The following is a 13,995-nucleotide window of genomic DNA, read 5'->3' on the forward strand; positions in this document are numbered from 1 at the left end:
CCCATCTCTCTATTTGTCCCTCTCTCTCTTGCCCCGTCAAAAGCGGCGTTTGAATTCCCCTGGTTTCGTTCAGTCCATTTGCTGAAGTTGGGATTCTGCATTGGTTCTGTGCGTCATTGGACACCACGAGTGGGACAGAACTCGAAGTGGACTAAATCGTGTGATCATCTGCATCTACGATTGCTTTCTCACCTCTCGTTGTGTGTCTCTTGAGTGCCTGTGTGTGCTGTGTGTGTTTATGCATGTGTGTTCATGTGTATCCCCAGCACCCCTTCCTACCTCTATACCCTTGGATTTACATATCTCTGTGTACGTTTGGAAACATCTCATTGCGTGGAATCTTTCTTTTTTTTCCTCTCCACTCACTACTCTCTTAGTGATGCCAAGCAGCGACAGGTATCCTTCCACCCTGTGCAACCCATGCCTGTCCCAGGGTTAACCATCCATGAGCCATAAAGGACGGCAGGTCAGGATGAGTGAGTGTTCCGGAGCGGCCACATCCGGGGCGGTGATCCTGGAAGAGCCAGAAGGTCCCGGAGGGCCAGCAGGCCACGGGGAGGGACAGGAACAGGAACAGGGCCCATTACGCTGTGGCGGTTGCACACTATGGCCCCGCCAGCAGACATGGCTGTGCGTGGTCCCCTTACTCATTGGTTTCATTGGCCTGGGGCTAAGCCTGATGCTTTTGAAGTGGATTGTAGTTGGGACAGTGAGGGATTACGTGCCGACAGACCTTGTGGATGCTAATCGAATAGGCCAGGATCCTATCTTCCTCTCTAAGCCCAGTGGCATTCCCAAAAGCCCCGATACCACCACCACCACCACCGTTATAACAATCGGTGGTGGGAACCCATCATCTAGAACCGTAACGGTGGCCAAAGGTAGAACTCGATCCACTACCACCACCCCCACCAACCCTAGGGGTGGTGGAGCCTCGGGAAGTCAAGTGACTCCTCGGAATCCTGGACATCATAATGGGCGTGGGCCTCCGGTTATTACAACAAGCACATCAGCATCTCGGTCCACAATAGGGCCAGTAACCTCCAGCCCTCCTCCGTCCAATCCCACAGTGCTTCATGACTCAACGCAGATGTGGACCCAGGAGCACACCACAACCGAGAGGGTCTCCACCACACTCACAACACGCTCGCATGGAAACCGCAAAACACGTGAGTCTTCTGTACTCGTGTACTTCCTTCATGTTTACCATGTCTTAAAAATGTGGAATTTACAGTGATTTATCAAGTTACCAAAAATATGCAAAGGAGAACGTTTTGCTATGATTTTGAAATGCAGCAGCATTTACACCCCCCCCCCCCTTTTCTGGGCCTAACTATGACGAATGGTCTTAAGGCCTTGCCAGACTGGGCCATATTCACAAATTACATTTATATTTCTATATTGGAGGACACGTACAAATGTGTAAATTATCTGAAAACACATTGCCATGGTTTAGGCTTATTTCTTAAAGGATACCAATGGATGCCAAATTATAATGATGAGAGATATTTGACATCAGCAATGTGCCTGTGCCCCTTGATCAATAACCTTCTGGTAATAGTCCTAGAAAATGAAGCGGAGGGCTAAACCACTTAAAAAGAGGGGGGAACCCTGGAATATTACTTGCGGTAACGATACTACCAGTGGTTTAGTGCCTTATTTGGTATTGTTTAGTTGCATATGCTGTGTTGGACAGCTTAACAGTTAGTTAGTTAGTTAGGCTATTTTAGGAATGTGTAATGTTTTATGTCAGAAAACCAATGCTGTATTGAAGTTCAATGCATTGTTTGGTTTTCATTTGGGCTAGTTGATATTTATATGCTACTGTATTTGTAGCATTCTGTTATTCTACTTAAATATTTTCTTCACTTCAAATACAATATACGTAGTGAGGTCTTTGTTATGTCTTTACAGATCAAAGTATCAGGTATTTCTGACTGTGGTGCAGGAGCTGAGAAATGAGGAAATTACTGATCAATAGCATTTATTGATAATAACAGTAATGCCTCCTGAAGGCTCAATAGTCAGTATTAACCGTATGGATGGTTAAACTGTGTTTGCTTGTGGTGACTCCCCCTGCTGTGACAAACTAATCATCATGCTCTGGAGGTATAACAAATGACACTGATAATTTGCTGTAAATGACCCAGCTGCTTATAAAATGGCAATACTTTGCAACTGTGTGTTTGTGTGTTGTGAGTATGGTGCGGCTCTCTTTCCAAATGAGATAATGTTATAACCAAAGGAAAAAAAAGTGAAAAAGGAGCTGACCCAGTGCCGTGACCAAAATGTCTGCGGTTAGCAATAGCCACCATAGCAGACTGTCATCAACATGTCTGGCTGAATGATTTCATTTGCATGCTTTCTAGTTGATCAGAGTCAGCTGGTGTGACATATTGGTCTGCATCTGCAATGCATAGTGCATACCTGTCGTCTGACTTCTCTGTGTGTGTGACTTAACATGAACACTTTGCCAGATGAAAAAAAAAGCAAGTGCAGTTAAGATTTTGCCCCCTGGTACAAACAAGACTTCATACCAATGATGCTGTGGCACTACTATAGTGCTTTGGCCAAGTCAGATTATCATCAGAGAACAGCAACCAATGCTGTTTACCATCTTTCTCCTTCCCACTCACCCTCTCTGTCCTTGACTCTAGTCATGGTATCGCTGCACGCTATTGATCTGGGCCAAGGGGAATTTACTTGCAGCGATCAATCTGCCCCATGCTTATTTCTGCTAGCCCTTTCCGTTGACACCGGAATGCCCCCCCCCCCCAAGTGCTTGTCTCGCACAGACCAGGCTTCTGCCTGAGTAAATCGCTCTCAAAATGGTGTCAAATTTGCACTGATGTTGTCGCTTCCCTCTCTCTGATGCATTCGGTGCATACACGCCAGATGACAGCACTTTTGTAGGAATAGTGTCGGTGCACACAGCAAACCAATCAGGTCACAGGATGCAGACATTGTACTGGCATCGGATGTTTGCCAAAAGTCAAGTGGAATTTTAGGATTAGATATCTCACCAAAATGTGGATTAATGCATCGTGAAATCGAACTCCCCATTTACAATATGAGTAAAGAGTTTGCTGAAGACAAATTACCTTGGTATAGCCTAATACAAGGCAGCTAAATGTCAAGCACCATAGTCATCAAATGTAATCAAGGCCTTGTGCCATCCAGTTGTACTCCACGTGGTGTACATTAATTTGCGATGGCCTATAAGGCCCCGTAATGGGCTTTGGGCTCGATGGTGGTTATTATTCTCTCATCATATTGTCTATTATGATCTGAGAAACAGAGGACAGTGGCCATACATCATGCTATCGATGAACACAATGAGCTTGTTACCCCCACTGTTAGAGCTGTCTGTGTGCACGATATGGCCTCTACTGGTGTGTCTAAAGGTAATGGAATTGTCCCTAAATTACAACTGAGAGCGGGAAATGTTCTTTACAATAATTATACTCGGGTGGGTGGGGTAGATTTCATTAGTGGGAGGAAAATGGGGAGCCATTTATCATCATTCATTCATTTATTAATTAACCATTTAAGAAAAGAAAAAAAGAATGCCATTTCGCAAGCAAGTGCTCACGAAAACCATTAAGTCTGGTTGATGGATATCCTGCGGAAAATGTCATTCCTTCTCCTGCTCAGCTGACTTTGAAAGTCTCAGCATTGCCCAATAACCTGTCAGCTGAAAAACACCAAACAGCCTTCTCTCCTCCTCTGCCGCTGCCCTCCATTGGTACATTCATGTGCTGCTTTGATTTAAAAAGGTCATCATTTCCACATTAACCATCCATTACATGTGAATGTGTGGTGTGATGTTACTGAATTGGCTCTGTGTGTTATCAAGGGGACATTCATTTCTAACAGGGAGTCTCTTGTCGTTGGTGGCTGCACTATTTTCAAAGGGCTTAAAGACGAAGCATCTCTTCAAAAATGTATTTGAGGGGTTTGTCTCAGCCAGTGCGTGAGACAGAGTGAGCCGTGAGGACCTGAGTTTGAATCCGACTCCCAGTCTTGTCTCGCAGGTCTCTCCTCTCTCTCAGCCAGTTTCCTTTCTCTCTATGCTCCTCTATCTAAAAAATAAAGCACACTTGATTGATTTGAGCGCTACATGAAGAATAGAAGCACATTGAAGCAGTGAATTGACAACAAATTAAGGTAGCTTTGGAAAACCTAAGAGCAAATGACCTCTGCCTTTCACGGTAGTATGTCGAGTGATGTCTCAGCACCATCACAATTTCAACAAAGGATTCTGGCCATCGTAGGTCCCACTGATGGACATTGGCTCTAGGCGCATGCATACTCATCCCACCTGGTAGATGGCAGCCCCAGATCACGAGGTAAGATGGGGTTTTTGCGAGGGACCCTGTTGAGTCAGACTTCTTTGTCTTCATGCTGAGCTATTCAATGAGATTACCCTCTAGACAGACAGATGCCCCGAAGCCTAAATCCAGATTAACAGTCCATCACTGCTACCGTGGTGGAAGCAGAATTACAGTAACCCACCTATCAGTCACACCCTCTACATAAGCTTACATTCCCTACTGCTGGAGGATTTGTTTTGATAGATGGCCCACAGCATGACGCTTTTTATTAAATGACACTGAGGTGACATCTTAAAGAGCGTTTTCTCTTTAACGCATCACCGCATCCCTTGAGGGGGCTGTGAAGAATCCCAAAGAAATGTCTCATGGCTGGAATGAAGAACTTGACGATCACCAAAAAAAATAGAGAGGTGGTGCTTGTTTGCGCCTTCGGTGACAACAGAATTCATATTGCTTTTCACCTCCGATGTTGTTTTGAATCATGCACTTTCACCGCAGGTATTACACTTCACATTCCAGGGAACAGAGGCAATATGTTTTGACAAAGTCAGATAGGATAAAAGTAGCCAGGTAAAACAGCTAAACTCACAGTGACCAACACCATGACACTCACAGTGAGACTTTATTATTGTGTGAACGTGGAGGCAATAGGAGCACATACTACAAGACATCGTTCTGTCCCCCAGACTACTGTAAGTGATGAAATTAAAGGCTAACTCTTTTCCACATGTTGCACCAACCACACACTCTATTTCCCATAGAAAAAAGCGCCCTTCGGGCCTGTGAACAGTTTCTGTGTGGTTAGCAGGGTTGTGTTATTGGGGCAAAAGTTATTGTTTAGATGTAGTGAGAAGTTTTTTTTCCTTTTTTTTTCCTACCAGATAAATGCGAACATGACGTCCTGCACAGATTTCCTGGGTTTTTTGGTGACTCATTTTGTTTGTGTTGCATATTGAGGTGTTGTTGAGGGCGGGAATTCCCCACTTGCCACCCCAGTTACCTTTTGTTAAAGGTTTCATGACGTTCAGTTTTACCACACATTAAAAGTCTTTGTCATGGTCCTTCAAACGTGTATAGAAAGTTTTAACAAAAAATTCCACTCCATTTATCCATGGCAGGTGTTTTTCTCTCACATTTCTAAAGCCTTTTCAACTGCAATGAAAAAATAAATCTTTGCCTGCGGGTGTCGCTGGTGAGGGATTTTGCCTGTCAATCATCGCCTCTGCTCCGCCCCCCACAAAGGAAAGGATAGGGGAGGGGAGGGGCGAGGAGGAGAGTGGGCGGGATTAATCGACTGTGACCTCACTGCCGAAGGGCCAAGCTCAGATTACTTTTCAGCCTAATTATTCAGAAAACCCCAGACCACAGAAAATCCACTGAATGTTCAAAGTTCAGATTTTTTGGGTGTAATTGAGGTCATAAAACCCCCAAAAAAACATTAAAAAAAAAAAAAAGTGAAAATGAATGTCATAGAACCTTTAAGCAATGAGTTCTAAACAGAAATTTGCATGCAGTTTGTGATGCTCCAACATTGGACATGAGATCAGGGTGACTTGCCGACCGAGTGGCCGTCCATCTATTGTTAAGCAGAGACGTCGGTTTACTATTATAATTTTTCGGCCCGTCTTTCAGCAGTGGGGCAAGGGCTCAACTGGGTGGGCAGCTGCCCGCGTTGCACAGTGCTGGCTACGCTTCTGAGTTCTCACACACACACACACACACGCGCACGCGCACGCGCACGCGCACACACACACACACACACACACACACACACACACACACACACACACACATACATACACACATACACACATACACACATACACACATACACATACACATACACACACACACACACACACACACACACACACACACACACACACACACACACATAGAGAGTCAGAGACAGAGTGATATGCAAGACGCTGAACAAATCAAATAAAGCAGCACAATTTGGCAGCAAGTAAAGAAAGTTGAGTGAAGAAAAATAAAGTGTTGCTGTTTGACTGAATAGGCTACAGTGTGTTTGCGGGACAGACCGTGGTAATAGGTGAAATTCTGTCCGTGACTTGTTGGTTATTGTTCCTTGAACAGATCGCATCGCTGACGCTGAGTGACCGTGGCCGACTGTTTTTGCTCAATAGAGCAAAAAATTTGACTCAATACTTAACTTTCAGACAAATTGTACAACATGTAAGTACATTCAAGTTGAAAGCAGCATAGGTCCTAGCCAGAGTACTGAGCAATATTGTGCCAAGTGTGGACCCGGTTGGATTACTGGGTGTGCTAAGCCCTCACAACACTGAGTGGCACTCCATGGCCCTTGCCATGGGTTCTAATAGTAGGATAGTAGAACTTCTTTGTGACTCCGCCAACTACAGTGTGCTTAAAATAGCAATGGATGAGCGAGTGCTTTGCTTTACACCAGTTGACCTGGTCTAAGCAGGCGTACGGCGCAACTTGTGTTCCTCGTTGACACAAAAGATTGCAGTGTGATGGTGATTAGCAAAGGACACCCACCTTATCTGTACCTCTCCTCCCACACTGGCACATGGAAAGTCCACCAAAATTCCAAACACATGCAGGCAAGGAAAAAACATGCCAAATTGTCTATTAGCCCGTTTCCTGCACGCCTCACTCCTATCCACCAGCTCCAAAATTGGACCCATAGAGTCTAATAATAGTTGACACCCCCTCCTAATAGTCTAATGTGCAATCTTTAGCTCAATACTATGTGCAATTTGTGAGCAACAAATCACAATGTGGTGTTGAGTGGTGAAGACGCGCGATACAGTCCGGCTGCTTGTGGGCTTGTTGACTAGTATGGTGACACGGTTCAAGGTGTTGATGGTCTGCTCTCATTTGGCAATCTTTATAAATACTTTACATATAAGAACTAAAGTGCTTCAGAAGTCCAGTGCCATAACTAAGATATTCTGCTATTTTCTTATTTTCTTTTATCTTTTACATGTATAGATTTTCATGGCTGGAGGTAGCTCTGTTTTGTGATGTCAAGCATGCATACTTTTTGTCTACTTTTGAGGGGAGCTGGATTCCCCCAAGCTACATACATTTCCAAAAGTTAAAAACATACTTTATGTATACATTTAAGTAAAGTTTGCACTCATATATCCCATTTGTATTGAAGAGGCAGGTATCATAAATAAAAGCTACAGAGCCTCAAAGTTTTGCTTCCAAAACTGGTCGAAATAGTATAGAAATCCTTCCTGAATCTGGCATTTGAATTTTGTATTATTTTTTTAATTATATTTTTGTATTAGGGCTTTTTATCCATCACAAACACAAGCCATCAACAGTCATTCCATTTATGCAGGCACCCATAATGAAATTAAATAAATACCCCACATTAACCAAACAAGCTGTGCGGGTCATCAACACTGGCAATCAGTATACACGTTTATAGTCCACTAATCATCTTATATGGGAGATTTGGGGTTGTTAAACCGGATTTGAGGGTTTAGACCAGATAGCAGAGTTCAAAATCTTTACACTTGGATTAGTTTGCGTTGAGCTGCTTAGTATCAAGTAGCCTAGTAGGGTATTTCTCGGTGTGTGTGTGTGTGTGTGTGTGTGTGTGTGTGTGTGTGTGTGTGTGTGTGTGTGTGTGTGTGTGTGTGTGTGTGTGTGTGTGTGTGTGTGTGTGTGTGTGTGTGTGTGTGTGTGTGTGTGGGTGGGTGTGGGTGTGGGTGGTGTGTGGGCATGCATACTAGCATATGTTAGTGAGTCTTCTGTTGTGAGGGTGACCGATGACTGACCTCCTGCGCAGGAGAGAGTAGAAATCAGTGCTATCCTTGAAATCTGATTGCATCCCAGGCTCTCTAAGAGGCTTTAAGAGAAGAATTATGTGCCCCCGGGCACGCATTGTGTGTGTTTGGCTGAAATTGTGTTCAAACTCAAAAGAGGCACTTATATCACTGGAATCATATCCTGACTGATGAACACCCACACAGACATGTATGCCTCAAGCATACACTCCCCTGTTAGGCTGGTATATTTGAGGCCTATTGACCACCTTTGGGGGTTTCAATGGTTTCAATGCCAAGACAACTTGCAGTACAGCCAGCAGCAAAAGGCGCTCACAAAAGCTGCTGGCTGTTTGATTTACAATACACTTAAGCAAATTTAGGTTTGAAGTAGCGCAGGAGATTCAGCTCCCTGCCCGCTAACCAAACGCGTCAAAAACTCATCATGCCATCCCTATTAGAGTTTAATTTGGTACAGACGTTGTGCAAATAAAGTTAAATGTAACTTTGATTGATTCTGATGAAACGTTGTTTGAAGGGAAGAATCTTGAAATATTAATGAAAAGGAGAAACATGTTCAATATGTAGAGAGGGAAGTGTGAATAATTGAAGACGCCCCTTTGACATATTACCCCTTTCTCCACTATTTCTGCTCCCCCACAAAAATCATCTGCTTTTCTAAATGGGAAAAGTGATAAGTTCTGCATTGCGCAAGGTTGGTCTTGCTGGAGAGATCATTAAAAACTCATAGGTCTTCTTAAAGTTTTCATTCTTGTAAAAGGAGGTGTACCTCTTTGTTGCAAAAGCTTAATATATCTTGATTTCTTCCCATTTGAACCCCCCCCCACCCCTTCACTCTTGTTCTTTTTGCTTACATTTTATCTCCCACTCCCTCCCTTTTACCCACCATGATGCAGCACTTGCAGTAGAGCCCAGTTGAAGATGATGAAGTACCTGAACAAAGCATTCCAAATAATGCTGCTTCCTTCAGCAATGCTTTTAATAATGAATTCCATCTTAAGTATCCTTGATTATATGAGCCAGGCGTGTTTTAACGTTGCCAGTGGCAGGGAGGTGTGTTTGACGGCAGTTCATTTCTTTTTCTGGGATGTACCTGCCCTGTGCCTGCTCTTCTGTTGGAGGCTACCATCAGCTAGCTAACTACCTCCTCTTACAATTCACACTCTTTAAAGTATCTCCTGCTGGCTGCCGATGACCAACACAAGGTCTCCCATTAACTCCCAATACACGCCATGATCTGTGTGAGTGGACTTTTGATAGAGATATGCCACATGTGATTACATTGTGTTCATTACTGGATGTGAACATTTTGTCACTTTTGCTGCCTCATCCTGAAATAAGCCTTCCATTAAAGTGAACCTTAACCGAAGGTTAATTTATTTACTTGCTGATCTGTGTCTCTGGAGTGTTTGCTGCAGCAGTTTTAGTATTGCACATCTCAGCAAGATGAAATAAGCTTGTCATATGATGGCATAATAAAATGCAAAAGATTTTTAAAGACATTCCTCAGAAGCATCCAAGTTCTTATTACAGAAGCAGCATGATCCCTTCTATTCCTTCCTAATGATCAACAGAGGCTTTCTTTAAACCAACATTCTAAATCCAACAGTAGTAGCCTACTGATTTCACATTTAAAGAAATCAGGCAATAAACAATTCACATAACCATAGTTCACTAGTACAGACCACACTTTCAAACCATACCTCTTTTAAGGTTTTTATTTAGAAAAGAAGGAGATGAACCTATCAGGAATAAATGAATTGATGATGAATGGATGGAGAGGAGGGATGTTTGGATTGAGGGATAAAGGGATTTAATGTATGAGGTTGGAGGGAGAGGAAGAGGAGGGAGAGAGGAAGGTGAGATGCGTTGAAGAAGAGTTAGAGAGGAAGACAGATAAGGGGTGACGAGGAAGAAGGGAGCAGAGGAGACGAGGATGAAGGGGTGAGTATGAAGGGGCGAGGATTGGGAGGTGAGGAAGAAAGGGCAAGGATGAGGAGGTGGGGAAGAAGGGGCGAGGATGAGGAGGTGAGGATGAGGGGGCGAGGATGAGGGGTGAGGATGAAGGGGGGAGAGGATGAGAGGAAGGAGAGAGAGGGGAGAGCACCAGGGTCCCCTACCCCAAGGGGGTAGGGGACCCTGAGTATTTGGCCTGGGGTCTGAAGAGAGAGGCGTCTATCTTTGCAGTCGTCTGTGAATGCAAGCGCTTCTTTTCCAATTTACCTGGAATGCCAATTTACCTGTAACATATATACTCCTCACTTATTGGTGAAAGGGGAGGAGTTAAGGTGGAATGTTATCAGTTACAAAGGTAGCAAAGTCATGGAGAGGAGTATGGGTGGAGTCGTGATCAGTTACCATGGCAGATAAGTTGAGGGAGGAGTTGCTGTCATGTGAGTAGGAGGAGTTGACTTCGGTTACCATGGCGATTGATCAAGGTGTGTTGGTGTGTTACCAACTCCATTCACAATACAGGCCTTATAGTGTAGCATTCTGTCCAGGGTCCATTTGGTTACCAACTCTCCATCATTTAGTTGGGACCACCTCGAACCCCCACCCGTACTGGTTGAGAACCACTGATATACTGTAGGTAAATGCAAGAGAAAGATAAGCGAAGAGATATCTGTAGGTTCATTCAACAACCCCTGCCACCTCCCCCCAACCATGGCTCTGCCTTCTCACAGGCCTGTAGCTGCAAACCATTTAACACCAGTAAGCAAGCAAATGTCAGACTGTTTTGATTTTAGCTGCAGCCCAAAGCTAGGGCGATAGGTTGCAGCCTATTACTCTGTAGCCACTTCAAAGAGGGTCTGTGGGCCGTGACAAATGGGGGCAGTAAACTCAGCTGCCCAGCCGACCCGTGGATGCTGGCCAGGTAGCAAATCCAAGCCCAGGGACTTGCTAACAGGAGAATTAAGCCACCCTAACAGAGCCAGAGTATCTTATGTAGACTGTATGTGTACATACAGTATGTGGCTAGTACTGCAAATGGGCTCTCAGATAGTTTCAGCTTCTTCCGATTAGACACATCCTGTTTCAACGTCAAAAACACACACATCATCTTTGGGACACAGTAGATACATTTTGGCTATTCAGTACTGTACTTCACATATTCCATAGTTGGGCCCTAGGCGACTGCCTAGTCGGCCTATTGGTAAGGACCAATTCTGTCAAATGCTATTTCTTTCCTTGGCTCAGTTGAATAAATCAGTCTCTATTCCCCCCCCCCCCCCCCACCCGGCTCTCGGTCTCTCACCTTCTCTGTCTCACAAGGTCAGTTTGTCAGATTCATATTGAATTCCAACTAATTTGATTCCGCATACCACTGAGATCACATTTTACCTGACTGTCAAGCTTTTCCTATGGACAACGGACTTTGTTTCTGTTGGATATCATTATGATGGTTTGTGTTCCAGAGATTTCCTTGTACAGTAGCTAATCTATTGGATGAATGAATTGTAAATAATATTTCCTGTTGAATCATTTGCACAGTGTTTCTTGTTTGTTTAGAACTAGATCAATTTTCCCCTACTGTAAATTGACGGACCACATGACCTGAGGTAGGGCTGAACGATTTTGAGAAAAAAATCTAATTGCGATTTTTCTGACTGATATTGCGATTGCGATTTGATTTGCGATTTTTTTAATTTCTTAAAAAATATATATATATATATTTTTAATAAATAAAATGTTTTTTTAAGTCTAGCTTCAATTTAGTATTCACTGTGTACGTTTAAAACATTACCAAATGGCATACCATGTATTTACTGTTCTAGATTCTAATAAATAAGGATGAGAACTAAAATATATGATTATATGATTATATGATATTTAAACATTTAGCTGGAATAGAAATAGCTTATTTTTGTAAACAACCCAACATTGAACTTGTTAAGTCACTAACTTATGGATCAAGAAGAGAAGCACTTTCTGAAATGAAGTTCAAGTAATAAAAATAAAAATAAGATTAAACAAATAATGACTTTTGTGGAAACAATTCACAACAGTGAAATAAGTAGGTCTTTCACTTATGGCTCCAGAAGTACATTGCACAACAGACAATTTACTGATATCCATTTTTTAGCTTATGTAGATTAACATTTAACTAAAATGTAACACTTTTTTGTCTCACAAGGCAAAGTCCTCTCCTACTACTGTACATTGTATTACTACTACTCCTTGGAAGTCAAAAAAGTACTACATTTTGTTACTTAAAGGGGTAGTTCACCCCCAAAATGACTTTTTTTCTATGGATTACTCACCCCATGGAGCCTTGAATTCATGGATATTTTTTTGTTTTTGTCGCATTCCTTCCTCTATTATTTGATTATAATAAATTTTGCCCCATTGATTCCGGTAGGAGACACAAATGCATTTGTGTCTCCTACCGGAATCAATGGGGACAAATTTATTATAATCAAATTATTGGCTTAGGAATGTGACAAAAACTAAAAAAAATCTATGAATTCAAGGCTCCATGGGGTGAGTAATCAATAGAAAAAAAGTTATTTTGGGGGTGAACTACCCCTTTAAGTAAAGGTATCAATTCTGCATTGTAGAAATACTCTGTTACAAGTAAAAGTCCGGAATTCTAAATGTACTTGAGTAAAAGTACAAAAGTATTGGCATCAAAAAATACTTTAAGTACCAAAAGTAAAAGTACTCATTATGCAGAATGTCATTTTCAAAATGTATACAAATCTTTTGAAAATGGCAGATCTACAATCTCACAACGCGTCGCATCGCCACGCGTTGTGAGCTTGTAGATCGGCTATTTTCAAATAGCCGAAATATGTATTGAGCTGAAGTGGTTAATGTATGTTTATTAATACAAATCTACATCTAAAAAGTAACTAGTAACTACATTTTTCAAATGATTGTATTAGAGTAAGTACAATATTTTCCTCAGAAATGTAGTGGAGTGGAAGTAAAAGTATTGGAAGTTGGAAATACTCAAGTATAGTACAAATTCCTCAAAATTGTACTTAAGTAAATGTAGTTAGTTACTTTACACCACTGCATAAGTGACAAAGACACAGTTCATAGTTCATAGACGCTTCTTTTGGGCTTGTAGCCCTGGTTGCTTATTTCTCTCACAAAACCTGGCAACACTGACCAGGAAGTGCTTTGCATCGTATTGTTTACATTGGATCACAGCATGGGAGCATCCAACAGTATTAGTTTAATAATGATGGGGAAAATATAAGTTACACTTACAGAAACAAACATAGATAGGACCAACACTACTACTACACTACTTGTGTCGCACCGAAAATAACATTTTACCGCTACGTGCGGCATCGGGAACTTGCGCAATACGGCCGTTCGACACACTACATAGCGGACAGGGAGCGAGCGAGGGAGGGAGAGAGAGAGGGGGGGGGGGGACTCGCTGCCCTCTCGCTCCCTGTAGAGAGATGCAGCCACTCTGGAGAGAAGGAGACAAGTCCCGCGGGTGTTCTGGGATGAATATTAATGCGCGAATGAATATTATGATAAAATAAAAAAAAGTTAAAATCGCGGCCTTTGCGATTAGCTAATCGCATCGTTTCAAATCGCGATTTCGGTTTGAAAACGATTAATCGTTCAGCCTTAACCTGAGGCCTTGAATACAGATCACTATGGAATCATCTAATTAATTCATTTTCCTGGCCATTAACTTTGACATCAATGCCACCAAGTGATCCTCCTACAAGGCGTGTGCATCTCTTCACATTCTCATGAACATCACATGAGCCATCTTAGCTATCTAGTGGCCATCCACTGGTCTGTATAACATGAGATATTGATTCTGGTGTTATTGTATGGCGGTCTTTTGCCACTCAGCAGTTTAGCAGACGGCTCCAGGCCGAGCAGGCCCACATTCTGTACGT

The 13,995-nt window shown here is 42.7% G+C and overlaps 1 protein-coding gene across 1 annotated transcript in view; it reads left to right on the top strand.

Moving 5' to 3' along the window:
- The window catches only part of nrg3a (neuregulin 3a), a 489,374-nt gene that overhangs the window by 13,610 nt on the left and 461,769 nt on the right, over nt 1-13,995 (top strand). The window contains exon 4 of the mRNA XM_080449647.1: nt 378-1,169. Within this exon, the coding sequence (XP_080305773.1) occupies nt 446-1,169 (724 nt within the window). The 5' untranslated portion in view covers nt 378-445. The remainder of the gene's footprint in view (nt 1-377; nt 1,170-13,995) is intronic.

Source organism: Gymnoscopelus braueri (genome assembly GCF_963280865.1).
Source record: "Gymnoscopelus braueri genome assembly, chromosome: 14".
NCBI classification, from domain to species: domain Eukaryota; kingdom Metazoa; phylum Chordata; class Actinopteri; order Myctophiformes; family Myctophidae; genus Gymnoscopelus; species Gymnoscopelus braueri.